Source organism: Asterias amurensis, chromosome 9 (genome assembly GCF_032118995.1).
Source record: "Asterias amurensis chromosome 9, ASM3211899v1".
NCBI classification, from domain to species: Eukaryota; Metazoa; Echinodermata; class Asteroidea; order Forcipulatida; family Asteriidae; genus Asterias; species Asterias amurensis.
In genome coordinates this window covers 3,454,522-3,471,862 of record NC_092656.1, presented here as the reverse complement: position 1 = coordinate 3,471,862, position 17,341 = coordinate 3,454,522, and the positions used below count along the sequence as shown (strand labels likewise).

The window sequence follows — 17,341 nt, the reverse complement described above, 5'->3', positions numbered from 1 at the left end:
TGACAAAATAGGGACACCGCCAATATAGGGCTAGATAGCTCAGTTGGTAGAGCGCCGGCACGTTAATCCGGAGGTCGTTGGTTCGAATCCCACTCTAGTCAATTCTTTGTTCAACCAAAAATCATAAACAAAAAAAGGATACATTTTAACAATCTCAGACAAAACAAAATAATTTTGAACAATAGCCCAGCCTTTAAAAAATGTGGTATTTGGGTTATTTATCTTATCCAACAAAATTGTTTTGTGTGTGCTTAAGCAGCTATAAGAAAATGGAACATGGTGTTCGTAATAATATATTATAGCATTGTGTATGATGGTGCATCATAATAAGTTGTAAACAGGACTCCAGGGTCAGCAGAATAAAGGAAAGTGCATGAAGAAACAGAGTGTACAAGGATGAAGAGAGGAAGGCTGCATGGAATTACCTGTATCTTCCAGAGCTGTGTAATCAACCTCATCACCAGTGGGTACATATTCTCATCCCCGGCAGACAATGACTGCAGTGTCTTCAGCACTGATGTCATACACACTTTATGTGTGACTGTGTGGGGAATGGCAGTCAGCAGGTCATAGGTCAAGGTCGGGTCATGTTCCTCACCGAGTCTGTAGAGAAGCAGTGGCAGGAGGGACGGTGCCTGCCAAAAAAGATCAAAACAGTTATGTCATCTTAGTGAAGCTGTTTCTAAGGGTGTTGCTGTGGGCATCTGATGCTCTAACGTATGTTAAGGGTGCATCCCAATAAATAAGTAGAAAACAGAGTGTCAACCTCTTTAATTTTTTGTAGACCCTCAAAATATTCTATATTAGACAAATTTGAGGCCCCCCAAAAAGGGCTTCAGTGTAAATGTTTTGCCCAATTAAGACCATGGGGTTGTCGACTTCCAACATGATGTATTTTGGATGACAAAGGCCATTGAAAAAAGAAAAAGGTTTTGCTGAAAGTGCAGAGACATTTTTTAAGATTGATGCTCGGACTTTTGAAAGATTACACTTATTTTTACCTTGTAAGTCTGCTGCCACCTAGTGTCAAAACAAATCTTCTCCTGAGACCATGGATCACTTACCCATCTATTATCTCGATTTGCAATCTGTATCAATACATCGAGTGCTGCATGTACGACCCTCCTCCCTCGTCCCCACAGTAATGAAGTCACTATCAGCATTACAACGCTGGAAACACTATCACTATGGCTGACGTTCAATTGGACGGCTACTAGCCAATCGTATGCAGCATTGGTGTCCTCCATCACAGCACGGAATAGATGGGAACAGTATTTCATCAACTGGTACCATGCATTCTTGGACGGGTTCTTTTGTGCAATGAAGATAAAATGGAAAATTAAAAATTAAATATTAACAAGTAGTTTTTTATATTGCGCATTTTACAATAACGTATCAATGAGCTTTACATTTGTACCCTGGTCATTGGGCCAATAACATTCCTTTAATCTTTCTCAGCTCTCATTTCATTTCATTTTTTTCATTTTCATTGTTATTGGCCAGACTTTTAGATTTTTCAATGGAAGTGTCCTTTGCAAAATGAAAATGGCCTTGCCCTTTCAACATGTTCAAAGATGAGAAGATTAAAGATTCTGGGGAGTTCACAGTTCACAGCCCTGGGCTGCCGTGTCAACAGATCAGGGCCCAATTTCATTTTCAGTTTATAAGTGTATTTCAATCATTACCAATAACAAAAGTACTGACTGAACTTGACAACAATAACAAAACTGATCAATTTAAGATTCTGAGGAATTTACAGCCCTGAGCTGCCGTAGCAACAGATCAGGGCCCAATTTCAGTGGCTCTGCTTACAGCCGAATACTGCTCTTATGATCACCATTCTCCACTTACTGTGCAAGAGCCGAATATCTGTGTAAGCAAAGAATGCCTAGTAGCGTGAAGTAAGCAGGGCCCAATTTCATGGCTCTGCTTACCGCAGGGAATTATGTGCTTACGGCAAGCGTATTTCACGGGTTAGCGGCGAATTTAGGCTTCTGCGCGTGCGTACATTCTACGCTTACAAGGCTAGCGCAGAAATTTGGACTTGCACGTAAGCGGGGAATCGCGATCGTAAGTGCAGAATTCGGCGGTAAGCAGAGCCATGAAATTGGGCCCTGGTGAACAAGCAAAAAATCTCTGCTAACCTGTGAAATCTGCTTGACAGAAGCGCGGAATTTCCTGCGTTTGCTGATTCTCTGCTAACGGTAAGCAGACCTGTGAAATTGGGCCAAGGTTCAGGCCTGGAATTTCATCTTTGAACATGTTGAAAGGGCAAGGCCATTTTCATTTTGCAAAGGGCACTTCCATTGGAAAATCTTAAAGGGCACCCAGACCAAGACCAGGGCCCAATTTCATAGAGCTGCTAAGCACAAAAATTTGCTAAGCATGAAACTTCTTCCTTGATAAAAACAAGATTACCAACCAGGTTTCCATTTGTTGCATTTGCTTGTTACTGGTATTCAGCTGTTGTTCGCTTATCCCGAAAATCACGTGGACATTTGGTTGGTAATCCTGTTTTTATTGAGGCAGAAATTTTAAGCTAAGCAAATTTGTGTGCTAAGCAGCTCTATGAAATTGTGCCCAGGGGCCAACGTAGGCCATGGCCTCCGTGGAGTGGATGTAATTCCAGGCCTACAGTTTATAAGTTTATTTCAATCATTACCAATCACAAAGTTACTGACCGAACCTGACGACAATAACAAAACTGATCAATTTAAGATTCTGACTACCTGCTTCTGCAATGCCGGTCTCTGCTTTAGACCATTCTGGCCGAGCCTTCTCACAACAGCAAGGAGTTTGGATGCTGCCGCCTGATTGGCCGATATTTGGTTGGTTCCCATCACATTCACTGGTACCGAGATAACTTGCAGCAGTGGAAGGATGAACAGTTGAACGCAGGTATTCAACACGGACACCTCTTCTCCACAAACACCGACGACTTTCCTGACTGAAATAAATACACGTATTTTCAATTGCTTAAAGGGAAGCTATACATTTGGTTAAAATTAATGGCAATCAAAAATGGTATAAAGCAATTTGAGAAACTTTTCCATTCAAAATAATGTGGTTATGTAAAAAGATATAATTTTGTTTTCCCAATTTTTTTTTATCTGGGATGTGTTACTGCAGTTATGCTTTTCAGATCATTTATTTCAATTAGGGGAGTAGTCTTTCAGCATTATTCTTCGCTCCAGATTTTTGGCAATATCTGAAAAACATGACCACCTTTTGAAATGTAATTTTCACATCATTTTTTTATTTTTTTTTATTTGTCATTGTCGTTTGAACATTTTTTTTAAATATATTTGTTTTATTAGTTTGTTTTCTTTCTTTTCCGGAGGAACCCAGATTTCCATTTAAAATTAGAGAAATCACACCCCTGATTTAATACTAATTATATTCATCAAACTTACCAACAGACAGTAGCCCTCCTAGTTGATTACCGGGAGTCTCCATCATGAGACAGCTCAGGGAACAGATCAGCGTCTCATCCACTACATCAGCACCACAAACATCAACCATCTGCTCCAGGACCTTCAGACTAGCGGTCATGTCATGGCCATGGGTCAAGCAGTCTTTGCATAGCGTCACGCTCAGCACAGACAGCGATATGTAAGTCTGTTTGTCTGTGGATGGGAGACCCTGAGCAACTTGGATAATAGTGGCGAGATGGGAGGTGGCCTCGGTTAGCTCTGGCAGGCTAGTCACCTGAAATGATAGTAAAATAGAGCATCTCAAGGCATTTCGTGGCCAAGCGGGCAGGAACACCGAGCTCAAACTCTGCTGTTTCTGACTAGCAGAGTGTGGGTTCGTGTTGTGATCATGACATCTGTGTCTTTAAGCACGACACTAAACCACTATTGCTGTGTCCTATGGATGGAATGTAAAGCCGTAGGTCCCGTGTTTTGTGTAATGCACGTAAAAGAACCCAGTGCTCTCATCGTAAAGAGAACGGGTTTACCCCAGTGTTCAAAGAGGTTGTTTTACCCTACAGTTACCAAATGGTTATACCTCTGTTCTGGTTAGCCCAGTGTGACATTGTATGATGTAGCCCAATCCGGTCTTTCTATTCTTGCTGTCTAATCACTGCACTTTCATTCTATAGACCTTTGTCACGGTGTGGCCATCCTGATTTTACTCCATTCCAACTCATTTTAACCAAACTGAGGCTGGACGAAATAATAGTCTGGTGCCATGCGCAATGCATGTTAGCATTCATTACTGTTATTGGAAACAGGGAACATGACCAAGATGGTAACAGCGTGATAAAGGTCTATATCCTTGTATAGTCATACAGTTTTAAATAAAACATTCTGTATAATTTTATAGCCCAATAAAAAGAGTATGTATGAGTTTTATTCGTATGCAGTATTAGCCAGCTTTTATGTGACACCTCTATTTTGAGTGTTACATTATTATTATTATTAATGAATGCTTTAAACAGATACCTTGGCCTGATGCAGGCAATCTATGACAAATGCAAATAACTCAGCGGCCACAGAGTCAAGTCGACTTATAGAGACACTAGACTGGCAATGCTGCAGCAGGGTGTGAGTTAACAGTGTCTTGAAGGTTGCAAGTTGATAGGGTAGGGCTGGGTTCAACATGGTGTAAGCTAGGAAGGGATGTAACATCCTCACTGTGTAACGCGAATACCTGCAAGACAATGGATTGTGTAACATCAACATGGTGTATGTTGGACAGAAGTGTTACATATTGACGCCCTCACTGAGAGATCTTGAAGGGGCATGGCAGTTTCCGTTGGTAAAGATTCATGAGGAAAATGTAAATTTGTGTTGGCACCCTGCAAAGAGCACCAAAGCAAAAGCACAGGGCACCACCGTACGAAACAGCATATAAACAACTATCAATTGATACAACAACAATATCTAAACCTAAGCCAAACTACAGTTCTGGAAGAGATGGTTTTGAGAGCAAGTTTGAAATCACTAAGGGCAGGATGGGCTATGTATTCTGAGTGGAAGCTGATTCCAAAGGTAAGACCCCAAGAACTGCGTGCTAGGGGGCGACTTATAATGAAGAATCAGATGAACAAAGAAGTCTCATTGGCAAAAATTTGGCTTCTATTGATGTTCCTGGTTGATTAATGTTCGTGTGTGTGTCTTCTCCACTGAACGGGTGCAGTGGGAAAGCCTCTTGATAAGCTCCAAGCTTTTTAAGCAATCCTTTAGGCCTGCATCTGTCTGTCAGTCTGTATGTCTCGTCTCTAGGTCTGTTTTTTTTCTGTTCAGTGAGTTTATACCAGGGTTTTTTTCCCACAAGTTTTCTTTGTTTGTAAACTTTGCTAATATTCTTGTACTCTTCATGTCTTCGTATAATTTTAAAACTGATTGCTGTAATGTTGTCTGATGTATTTTCTAATAAATAATCAATATTGTACATAGGATTTGAGGCATTGCATGGTGGGGTATCAATATATATTTGGTTTGCGGTAACACCATGTGTGTATCTACTTGCCAGGTAGAGTTGTTCTTAGGGAACTGTCAATATTGTAGTAAGGGGCAGAACTGTTATAGGCACTTACCTGTTATCTGTGAGTAGGTGAGACACCTGGTGTAGGACCGATGGCCAGCAATCAGGTCTACTGGTCAGTATTGAAATAAATGGATGAGGAGGTGACCTGGAAGCAAGGACAACCATATCATAACATCTTCAAAATAATGCTACAACACACATTTTTATTATGAGATATTGGCAAAAAACAAGGAGGATGGTTGTCACAGAGAGTAACAAGGTGGGCCAACGTTTGAATAGGCAGGGGAATTATTGGGTAGGATGTCATGGACGAATGGTTAGGAGCATCGAGTGGTTAAGTCATCGGAGCGTGGCTTCGAATCCTGGTCATGACATGTGTGTCCTTGAGCAAGATGCTTTGCTATAATTGCTCGTCTTCACCCAGGGGTATAAATGGGTACCTGCTCGGTAAGAGGTTGATATTGTGTATGAAAAAGCCTTTGGAGCGCCACAGCAGCTCAGGGCTGTATATTCCCCAGGGAGCTGAGCTAGATTAAAGGAATGTTAGTGGCCCAGTGATCAGTTTACAAATGTAAAGCACATTCAGGCCTGTATGCTTCGTTTCTGAAAGGGCAAGGGCACCAAGGCATCTTCTCCTTGATAAAGGGCTCCCTATGAGGAAATTGTAAATTTCTGATGGAGTATTTCAAGGGCACTAAAGCAATGACCAGGGCCCTGCAGGGGTTGATTTCACAAAGCAATAAAATCCATCGTAAGACAATTTGTCAGTATTGCCATAGTGACTTGTATTGTGACATCACACTTTACTAGGCAACTACGATTGATTTGCAGTTACAATTTATCTTGGCTCTTTGTGAAGTCGGCCCCAGGGGGCATGGAGATGGAGGCTATCACCTTCGTTGCCTCCTTGAAGTGTATACAGGCCTCAGCATAAATAAGCATTTATAAATACCTCAGACAGTTATGCTATTTCTATTGGTGGAGTGAGCGTCACGTGGGTGTGTATAAACCTTTGTTTGTGACCAGTAAAAAGTGTTGAAACATGGGCGGGACACGCAAGCTTGCACCTGTGTTTTTAAGACAGTTTCTTCATTCCTATTGGTCGAACGCACAAAACAGTTGTGCCACATCATGTGATAAGCCCGACGCGCACAGCATTCCCTTATAAGGAGTTGTGTACCCGAAGGCCTTGACAGGGCTATACCATTTCATAGCTGGAGGGGTGTTGTGTTGAAAGAAACCATTGAAAAACTATAATGTTTGCATTTATTTTACTTTTTGACCATAAGTGTTGATGTTTTTTGACCGAAAAGGTATTAATGAATGGGAATCAAAGTGTCTTGAATCGGTTTTCAACTAGTGGTTTAAACCCGCCGAGGCTTGGTTCTTGATAATTTACCTCAACTTCGTCGCGATCTCGGTAAAATTATCAAGAACCAGGCCTCGTCGGGTTTAAACAACTAGTTGAAAACCTCTTCACCACACATTGATTCCCTTATTTAATTGTAAAATACACTACATGAGAACTAGTTAAATATAGAAATGCTAGCCTACCTTAGCCCATACGGGCATTGATACACCCCCTCACTGGTAACGCTTGCTCTTATCTGTAGTAATAGTAGCTTTCCAACTGCTTGAATGACCCCGGTAGTGTTAACAGCAGAAGGAATGACATTCAAGAGTCCTTTGACTACGTAGGATAGCTCTGCGTGACCGTGCTGAACTAACGACACCAGACAGTCACTGCAGGCTAGACACACTGAGGAGGACTCCACCGTACATTGCTCCCAAACAAGCTTCAGTTCCGCTATCTGTAATCAATCAAAGCTAGGTTGAAGCTAGACTGACTTTAGTGGTGGGCTTTCAATCAGTTTTTGTTTAAGTCCACCAAGGGCAAGCAGGTCAACAAAATTATTCATGTTTATTATGTGGCCATCAATTGCTTAAAGGCAGTGGGCACTATTGGTAATAACTCAAAATAATTATTAGCAGAAAAACTTACTTCATGTACTTGGTAACGAGTAATGGGGAGCTGTTGATGGTATAAAACATTCTGAAGTAACATAGTTTTCTAAGAAAGAAGTAATTTTCTAGAAACTTGATTTCGAGACCTCAGATTTAGAATTTGAGGTCTCAAAATCAAGCATCTGAAAGCACACAACTTCGTGTAACAAGGGTGATTTCTTTCATTATTATCTCGCAACTTCGACGACCGACTGAGCTCAAGTTTTGACAGGTTTGTTATTTTGTGCATATGTTGAGATACACCAAGTGTGAAGACTGGTCTTCGACAATTACCAATAGTGTCCAGAGTCTTAAAGTGCAAGCTTCAGGCACACACTGCCAGGTTTCAAAACTGCTTGCGTTATGGAGCCATGCAATAAGTTGAATGGTCTTTAGATTGTGTTCTCTCTCTCTGTGACATTTGATACTCCTTATAATTAGATCTCAGATCAATGCACAGTGAACAACAAGACAACATTTGATTTATTGTGGGGGAAATCTGTCCTAGGTAGCAAAATGCTTTTTGCTCAAAGTGCTGGGCAAAGATTGCCAGTCTAGGGCGGGTAAAACCAGAATTTGCCCACTGAATAAAAGTGCCTGAAGGGGTAAGTTTGGTTACCAGTCAACTCTGTCCAAGGTCACCTTGGTCAACCTGGTCGGCAAGTGTTTTTTTGTTAAGTGGTTGAGTGGGAAGTGGCAGGATGTTACTGGCTCATGAATGAATAATAATCACCTTTAGGGTCGTGGTTCTCGTCAACAACTTATTTAAATTTTTCGGACCAAGTTGACCTAGAGTGTGGTGAAAATCATATAAATTGTTTATTTTCATACACGTATGTTGTAGTGTCTAATGTACAATGGCAAATTCTCAGGGACACAAGTAGTAAGACTGAGCAACAGCACTACTCTACCTGAGGGGAATTACTGGTGATGAGATCATCCTTTAATATCTTGCTCTTCTGTGATACGATCTGACTGTAGAGTTTTGAAGCAGCTGCGGTGTTCAGACCACGGTCACCAAAATGTAGACGAGTCTTCAAATCCTCGGCCATGTTGGAATTTGAAAAGGTGACCAAAACAACTCAGTTGAGAAAATGACTCACAGAGGTTTACTCGGCTCAGTTGATTAGCAGTGCCAGCGCAGTAAACTGAAATTAAATTGTTGAGAATGATGATGATAAAAAATACTTACTCATCGTACTGTATAGATTAGAACTATGCATCGCATAGTGATAGTCCTATGAGGAATTGGTCCACTAACGTTCTTTCGTGGACACGACAGAACCTTAAGTCAGTACAGAGTCTAACCTGTATTTCCGTTATTCGTGTAATAGCACGAATTCGCGCAGTCGCCAGATTTTGTTTTCCGTGCATAGCTAGAAGTTCCTGCCATGGCACGAATTGAAAGCTACGGTAGGTAATGGCTGCGGCCAAAACGCCTTACCCGCGGGACTTGTAACGTGTCTAAACATGACCTCCCTAAGTTGCAGACATTTTTTTATTTCTACCGACAGGTGCTAATTTTATTATTTACAGTCGTAGTTTCGCTGATATTTTCAATGGAAAATAAATTGCTGAATAAATCAATTTTGGGAACATTAGTTTGAAGTCATGATATTCAGTTAACTTTTTTCTAACTTTTAATGACTTGGTAAATAATTTATTTCTAACCTAGGTAAACTAAGGTAGTCCGTTTCCACATGTTGTTTTCATTGACGCAGCGCTGTAACATCATGGCGAACGCTGAGATTGAGAAGACCGGTGAGTACAAATTCTGACAATTCTAGGAAAACTGACAATGCACCTAATACGGGTTAGACTCTGTACTGTAAGTTATAACTAAGACTAAAGTCTGAGTCATAACAGTAGCCTAAAGTAGGTTTGTTTAGATGATCGAGGGAACTCCCACAAACAACAAAGCAAGCCTGACACTAGCCCCACTTGTGTGGCCAACAGGATTCAGCTATCCTTGACCTTCACTTGGCCACACAAGTGGGGCTAGCCTGACACTACTCCTAGAACTATTTCGGTTTCGTCCGGCTATCGTCTCCTTAGCCGGACGAAACCGAAATAGTTCTAGGAGTAGCCTGACACTACTGCACTACCCAGCTACCTGGTCCTGGATCATTCATTTATCATATTCTGTCACTGCTGTCTATACCAAGAAACATAGTTGCACAATAGTATATTGACTGTGCGTTTAACTTGAATTTTTAATCATAAAATGTATGAAATTCACCTACCTCGCTCACGAGCCACACAGCACCTACGAGAAATTCCCCGCGTCCGTCATCCATTAAAGAGAAACAGCGCCACCAAGCGACTAAACACGCAAAGTGCTGTGCGCTACTTCTTTGACATTCGACCTTCTTTTTGTGATGACCGTATGCTTTCTTTCTTCTCTTCCTTGGAATGCTCTAATTTCATCATTTGAGTCGCACACAAAGCAAGCACTAACTTTTTATTGTGAATGTGAGTTTGTTAGTTTTACATGGTCTCTTTGTCATTTTTAACATTCGTATTCTTGTTATTAATCAGTCTTTTTGTCTGCCCGCTCGCTGCCCGGTGCGGTGTATTTTTTTTTGTTTTTTGTTTTTTTACACCTCCCAGCAGTGCTCAGCGAGGGGTTTTGTACTGAGTCTACCTCCATAATTATATCCTCTGCTTACCAGTTATCACGCTATTATGCCTTTTTATTTGAATTGGGAAAAAATAATGATGCCATATATCAACCGATGCCCTAATTATCTTCATTTGTTAATACGAAGTATGCAAACATGTATTAAAACTTGATGGACATTGAAATGTTCACACCACTCGCCAATCTTCGATGACTTCAACTGGCCCCATTTGTTTTGAGTTTTTCCTGTTTTCACGGCAAACGAGAAAGTATGGTTTCCCGGTGAAGCCATACATGGAAGAAAAATCTGCAGTGACTACAAGTGTTCTTTGAGATTCTGTGTATGACTGTATAGCCAGCAGTTGCCTTAATTTTATTCAAAATATATTTTTATTAAATTTTTAAAATTACCATGGTAACTTGCAAACAATAATTTTTTTTTTTTAAATATAAAAAGAGTGAATAATTACTGGCTTCAAAATCTGATTTCTATTTATTTTGTTTCTATTTTTTTCTTAATATTTATAATAAAACGTATAAATAAACAGTGATAATTGAATCAACAAGCTGATGTTTAAATTTTGATATAAATAATAGTATTGATACGAGGGTTACAAAATAAAAATCTCCAAAAATGTTAGAAAATGATATAAGGCACATGGCTTCTTTAAGCCTCGGTATTTTTTTCAAGAATGCTCAGCAAAACATTCTGTCACATGATTTTGATCATCACGAGTTGTGAATTGAAATAGCGTTTGATGAAACTTTTTCGGTGGGCAAATATTTTTATATGGCCTCAACGTTATGACATATTTTTATACCTTGTAGAAATGCCTAAAATACCAAACTTTTTGCATTTACAAGTGCAAATGACCAGTGGAGCCTTACGTGTTTCTAAGTTTTGGTCAAAGAAAAGGAGACTCTTTGCTTGGCATATAAAACCACACAATTTTTATCTAGGGACTGTTTACATCGCGCACAGAGAGGTAAAAGATTTGCAACGATAATAGGGACACCTCGAAAACAGGACCTCCTACGATATAACACTACACTGCCAATTCCTGTCTGGATTTGGAAAAGTTTCCGTATGGCGCCACTACTTTTTCATTCAAAATAAAATAATATAGTATCTAATTTACCTGAATGATATATCCCTTTTTGTAAAAATGAGTGAAAAAGTGGTGGCGCCATACGGAAAGTTATCCCTGGATTTCAGCTTGTTTAAGGAATCAAAATTCCTTCCGCCATGACCCATTGTGCAATCATATTATTATTATTACGCTTTAAAATAAATGATTATTTGTTATTTCGGGCCCGTTATTTCCTTTTATTTAAATTTTAAATTGAAATGAAATTAGAAAACAATTGTCAATTCCTTCCATTTCCATGTATGATTATGATTTGTCCCTGTTCAGGCTGTTTGTAAATCTGAGTGTTCCCTGTTCAGGCTGTTTGTAAATCTGAGTGTTGGTTTATATAGGATAGGCGTATAATAGAAGTTTTCCTGCTGCCTGACTGGAAAAGATGCCCTGAAACATGAAGGCCCCCTCCCCCTACTCCTAGTCTTAGAACTATGAAGTTCGGTTCCGCTATCGTCTCCACGAGTCCAAGTTTGTGGTCAGACACAGAGCCCAAGTTTGTGGTCCGAGTCCACGAACGTGGAGACGATAGCGGAACGAACTTCACAGTTCTAGGAGTATCCTACTTGGGGGATTCCCCCCCTGCCCCCAGGCCCTCACCTCTTCCAACTATGTGCCACTGGTGGGAAGTACAAATTTGAAGGGAAACAAAAAATTAAAAACTATTAACTAACACTCAGTGTAGTGTAGCATCCATTATAAAAAACAATTATAATATTTTGTTTGTGAACAGGGAATTCCAGCTCGTAAAGGATGCCCAAGAAATTTGCAGGAGAGAACTCCAAGGCGGCGGTTGCCAAAGCACGGAAGGCTGAACTTCTGCATGAGAAAGAAGCCGCCAAACAAAAAGCAGATGAAGATGCATACTGGAACGATGATGACAAACATGTCAAGAAAAAACAACAGAGAAAGGTAATTATCAGGGCCCAATTTCATAGAGCTGCTTAGCAAAAAAAATTGCTTAAGCAGAAACATCCTTGCTTTGTAAAATGCTAAGTTCTTGCTAAGTAAACAACAGCTATATTATATAAAATACCAGTCACAAGTAATGGCATGACATTTGGCCAGTAACATGTGTAAAATAAGCAAGCTATTTTCGTGCTTAGAGCAAATTTTTTGCTTACGCAGCTCTATGAAATTGGACCCAGCAGAGTTGTAGTTGAGTCACCGGTGTCGAATCCAAGTCCAAGTCACTTGGTCAGAGTCCATGTTCGAATCCTGAGTCATTTTAGATCGAGTACGAGTCACTTGGTCAGAGTCTTGAGTCCCTTGGGTCAAGTCCGAGTCACTTGGTCAGAACGAAGTTCGAGTCCTGAGTCACTTAGGTTGAGTCTGAGTCATTTAGGTTGAGTCCGAGTCACTTGGTTAGAGTCCAAGTTCGAGTCCCATGTCACTTTTTTAAATCACTTAATAGTTAGAATACCTAAACCTGGACCCAATTTCTTAAAGCTTGTTCACCCAAATTGTGTCTTGAGGTGGCTAGAGTCCGAGTCCTGTAGCAGATTTCACGAAACGCTAGGATTAATCCTATCTTGAGTTAGGACGAGTAACCCGTCCTAACTTAGGATGGGTTCAATGCGTCTTAACGTCTTCGGATACGGAACTGAACTCGTCCTAAGTATTAAGATTAATCCTAAGTTAGGAAAAGTTTTTTGAAATTTACGGCTGAACTCGAGTTTTACAACTCTGTTTACCATATTCGGTTCAATTGCAGGAAAATAAAGACAAGAAACGAGAGGAGGAGTCGATGAGGAAGCTAGAGTCTCGTCGTCTCCTTGAGGAAGAAGAAGAAATCTTGAAGGCAGCTACTAAGGTGACCAAACCCAGCAAGCTGACCAGGGCTCAGATTCAGGCTGAGCAGGAGATTAAAGCAGCCCAGGAAGGTAAGCATGTGAATTGAGAATCATGTAGGCAGAATTGATACTTCAATTCAATTCAATTCAATTCAATTCAATTCAGTTCAATTCGAACTTGCATTTACTTTTCTTAATTTGGGGTTGAACAAAGAAAAGTTTACCAAAGCGGGATTTGAATCAAGACGTCTGGATCATTGATCCAGCGCTCTACCACCTGAGCTATCTAGCCCTATGTTGGGGTCTCCTTATTGTTTCAATGTCTTTGTTTGGGGGTGCCAGTCAGAAGCCATACAACCATTAAACCACTGTATAGCCAGGAATCACACTTGAGTTTACAATACAACTACATCTACATCTATGATAATACTTGTCAAAGCCTTTTCAGCATCTAGACAAGGTGAGAAGACAATGAAGAAATTTCAGTTTTGGAAATGGGCGGAAAACCCCAGAGAATTGTTCCAGGGAAAACCCATGAATTCAAGGAGGGACTCTAAAAGCCCAATCAACATTATGCCCCGGAAGAATTTGAACCGGGGTCCCCAGAGGTGGAAGGCGAGGCAAGACACCACTGCACCAACCTGACAACATGGGAAGCGGCAGCCAATGGATCACGTTAAGGGGATGTGACTTTCCACTTTAGATATCAAATAATAAATCACCAGGAAAACTGACTTTTAAATATTTTGGGGTTGAACAAAGACATTTACTAGAGAGGGATTTAAACCCCCCGAAAATTGTGACATTTTATTTTTTCTTAAGCTGCTGAGAGGAAGAAGAAGCAGCCAAGCACCCATCTGGATGAACCACTTGAGGAGAATCCAAACATAGCCCTTGCTGCTCAAGAAGCTTCAGGGGATTCGTCGGCCAGGAATGTAGAGGAAGCTATTGGTGCTCTTAGGTCAGTAGAAAATGTTTAGATGCTTTGAATTGTGATTTATTGTTGTGTAAACATGGTCTAGCCCCTAAATATATCTCAGAATTACTTTTTCCCAAAAAGCAACCTACAACTCGTGTTCTCCGATCATCATCTACCGCCCACCTGGAATTCAACTCTGGTCCTATCCCCCGCACTCGCTATGGAAACCGCTCCTTCTCAATCACCACTCCCACTCTTTGGAACAATCTTCCCGTTCACATCCGTGCCTCATCTACACTTGACTCATTTAAAACCGCTCTCAAAACACACTTATTTAAATCCATCTAATCTATTCAGTTTCTGCTATTTCATCCCACTTTTAATTGTAATTTTTTTGTTATCTTAAACTTCCTGTTCAGCACTTAGAAACCTTTTATTAAGCGCTATATAAACGCATGTTTTTATTATTATTATTATTATTATTATTATTATTATTATTATTATTATTATTATTATTATTATTATTATTATTATTATTATTATTATTATTATTATTATTATTATTATTATTATTATTATTGTTGTAACACAATGTGTACATCTACTTGTTGGTAGATATAGACATGGTGTTACCATATATGATAATACCCATCACCATTCAATGCCTCAAATCCCATACTAATGGTATTGAACAACAAAAAATACAAACTTTCTGTACAATTTACAAACAGTTGTTCTCTACTATAGACAACCTGTACAGTTAAAGAGCTACAAAGGGTTGGTGAACTTTTACTGACAATAGTGGTACTGAAAGCAGGATGGTTAATTTAACTTGGAATATTTCACACTGTACAAACATTCTGAAAATAGGAAGATTAGTTTGAACTTAGATCGCAACACTGTGCACAAATACTGAAAAAAAACTTAAAGTGAAAGTGAATTTGAAATCCGAACTGTAAAAACATTCTGAAGGTTGGAATGTCAATTTGAATTAAAAGAGCAATAACACTGTACAAACATTGACTTAGTTTACAACTGAATTCTTCATTATTCCGGAGTGTATTTTTATTTGTTTTTTTCTTCACTGCAGTATCAACGACCCCGCCCTTGAGAAACATCCAGAGAGGAGAATGAAGGCCGCCTACAAAGCCTTCGAAGCAATCCACCTCCCGCGCCTCAGGGCAGAGAATCCCAACCTCAGAATGTCGCAGTTCCGGCAGATGTTGAAGAAGGACTGGAGTCGCTCACCGGACAATCCGCTAAATCAGAGGACGTCATCGTACAACACCAAATGAAAACAAAACTATTATGCTGGAGATCTTTGGTCAAGTGCGCCTTACCATGGAGAATTTTTGTGAATGTTTACCATCAGTGTTGTAGCCACGGTGGGCGGTGCTTGTCGGGCCTGCCCAAAACTAACAAATTTCGCCCAGCACTCTGAGCATAGTCAATGTGCTGCCAGCACAGATTTCCCCTAGATTGCACTCCAGCAATGGTGGCCCCCATATCTTAACACGAACAATTTTGTTGAACTGCTCGCCCTTGGTGGACTAAATTGGATTTAGAGCCCAGCACTAGAATTGGTCTAGCTACAACACTGTTTACCATCTATGAGAGATGTCAGTTTCCAATATGATGGCCTCCCTCAGGATGCTGCTTTTTGGGGCTATAGGTTTTTCCAAAACCTTTTTGCAAAGGTCTAAAAATTAACATTTAAAACCAACAGTAGAAAGCAGAAGATGAATATTCTCATTTGGCAACTGCTTCTTTGCAAATTGAATCGATACTCTGTAGGTATGGAGTGCGTTTAAGAGCAAGAGATTGGGTGCATTGAGCTGGGACAGCTTTTATATGGGACTTGTTGCTGCAGGGGTCAGACCTTATAGGCAATGTAGCCAGCAGAACATGAGTCACGTTCAATCACAAATTATTACCAATATTTGGCAACTGCTTCTTTGCAAATTGAATCGATACTCTGAAGGTGTAGAATGTGTTTAAGAGCAAGAGATTGGGTGCATTGAGCTGGGACAGCTTTTACGTGACTCGTTGCTGCAGGGGTCAGACCTTCTAGTCAATGTAGCCAGCAGAACATGAGTCACGTTCAATCAAAAATTATTACCAATATTTCTTCCCTGTCTTCTGGTTGCCAAGGGTACTGGCGATGAAGAATTGGAGATGTTGCAGTTTTCAGCAGCCTAGGTTTTTTTTTCTCATCTTAAACTTTTGCTTCATTATTTGTAAGGGCAAAGCAATATTTGTTATTGACAGTGCCTCTATGGGGGGAAATGTCAATTTAGGTACAAAGGCGTTGACAAGGGACATTGTGTAGTATAAGGCCTGTAGTTGCACAACACTGAAGTAAAGGAACTTAAATTTCTGTCCCTTGCAAGCAAGATAATAACAATTGTAGCATCTTTGTGACAAAAACTGGCTGTGACTAGTGTGTTTTGTAAGAAATAAATAACAAAAGATAATGCCAATGTGCTAAGAAAAAATAGTTCTAAACAGCTCACATCATTTAAATAACATAGGCTGTGTGTTGATAGTTCGGGCCCAATTTCATAAAGATGCCAAGCAGAAAATGGTGCAAATTTTCCCACTGAGTAAACATTAGCAGGGAACCAGTGAGTCACAAGCAATATGTGTTACTTGTTATTTTGGCTGGGTAATCTGTGCTTAGCAAAAAATTTCTTTGCTGATCAATATATTTACAGTTCACAGCCTTATGAAGTTGGTCACAGATGTCATGGTTTTCAGCTATAGGGTAAACTATTATTGAATGTAAAAATAAAAAGAGGATCGAGTTGTCAAAGTATTAAAATACTAGTGGCATCCAAATACTGTTCTTGGCTTTATAATTTTTTTGAAGTAAGCCTTCAGCTTCCAATTTTATTGAGGGTGCGTTCGTTTAGCTTCCCTGGGTCGACCCGGGTGTGTGGCGTTTTTTTTTTCCAGGACAAACGTGGCTAATTATCTGCACACGTTCGTCCTGGGAAAAAAATAATTGCCATTTTTTTCTAGCTATTGAGAACTTCGGGAAAGTTCATAACACTTGCTACTGAGCTTGTTAAAAAACATGCCATTATGCTAAGTGGCTTCATCTTGGCCCAATTTCATAGAGCTGTTAAGCACATAAATTTGCTTAACATGAAATTTCTAGTTGCGATGACGTAACCCTCGGGAGGGGGAACCCTCGGGAGGAGGGTTACGTCTGCATGTTGAAATTTCTGCCTGGATAAACACAGGATTACCAACCAAATTTCCACTTTATTTTCAGAATGAGCAAACAACAGCTGAATATCAGTAACAAGCAATATGCAACAAATGAAAATTTGCCTGTTTTTATCAAGTAAGAAATGTTATGCTAAGC

At 40.0% G+C, this 17,341-nt stretch overlaps 2 protein-coding genes across 3 annotated transcripts in view; one reads left to right on the top strand and one right to left on the bottom strand.

Annotated features, from left to right (window-relative positions):
* The window catches only part of LOC139941347 (focadhesin-like), a 30,963-nt gene extending 21,155 nt beyond the window's left edge, over window positions 1-9,808 (bottom strand). The window contains exons 1-9 of one of the 2 annotated variants that reach the window (XM_071937793.1): window positions 9,744-9,808; window positions 8,412-8,648; window positions 7,051-7,307; window positions 5,546-5,641; window positions 4,449-4,656; window positions 3,414-3,708; window positions 2,730-2,947; window positions 1,065-1,310; window positions 426-635 (exon numbers count right to left, since the gene is read on the bottom strand). In XM_071937793.1, coding sequence (XP_071793894.1) covers window positions 426-635; window positions 1,065-1,310; window positions 2,730-2,947; window positions 3,414-3,708; window positions 4,449-4,656; window positions 5,546-5,641; window positions 7,051-7,307; window positions 8,412-8,552 — 1,671 coding nt within the window. In that variant the 5' untranslated portion in view covers window positions 8,553-8,648; window positions 9,744-9,808. Of the gene's footprint in view, window positions 1-425; window positions 636-1,064; window positions 1,311-2,729; window positions 2,948-3,413; window positions 3,709-4,448; window positions 4,657-5,545; window positions 5,642-7,050; window positions 7,308-8,411; window positions 8,649-9,171; window positions 9,298-9,743 lie in introns of those variants that run through there. The other variant, XM_071937794.1, reaches the window with a different exon arrangement.
* Window positions 9,809-9,838: 30 nt separating this feature from the next.
* Window positions 9,839-16,763, top strand: LOC139942308 (coiled-coil domain-containing protein 124-like). The gene is made up of 5 exons (XM_071939128.1): window positions 9,839-9,972; window positions 11,993-12,171; window positions 12,974-13,142; window positions 13,875-14,013; window positions 15,062-16,763. The coding sequence occupies exons 2-5, from the start codon at window positions 12,013-12,015 to the stop codon at window positions 15,264-15,266; spliced, it is 672 nt and encodes a 223-aa protein (XP_071795229.1). The 5' UTR covers window positions 9,839-9,972; window positions 11,993-12,012; the 3' UTR covers window positions 15,267-16,763.
* The last annotated feature ends 578 nt before the right edge of the window (window positions 16,764-17,341 follow it).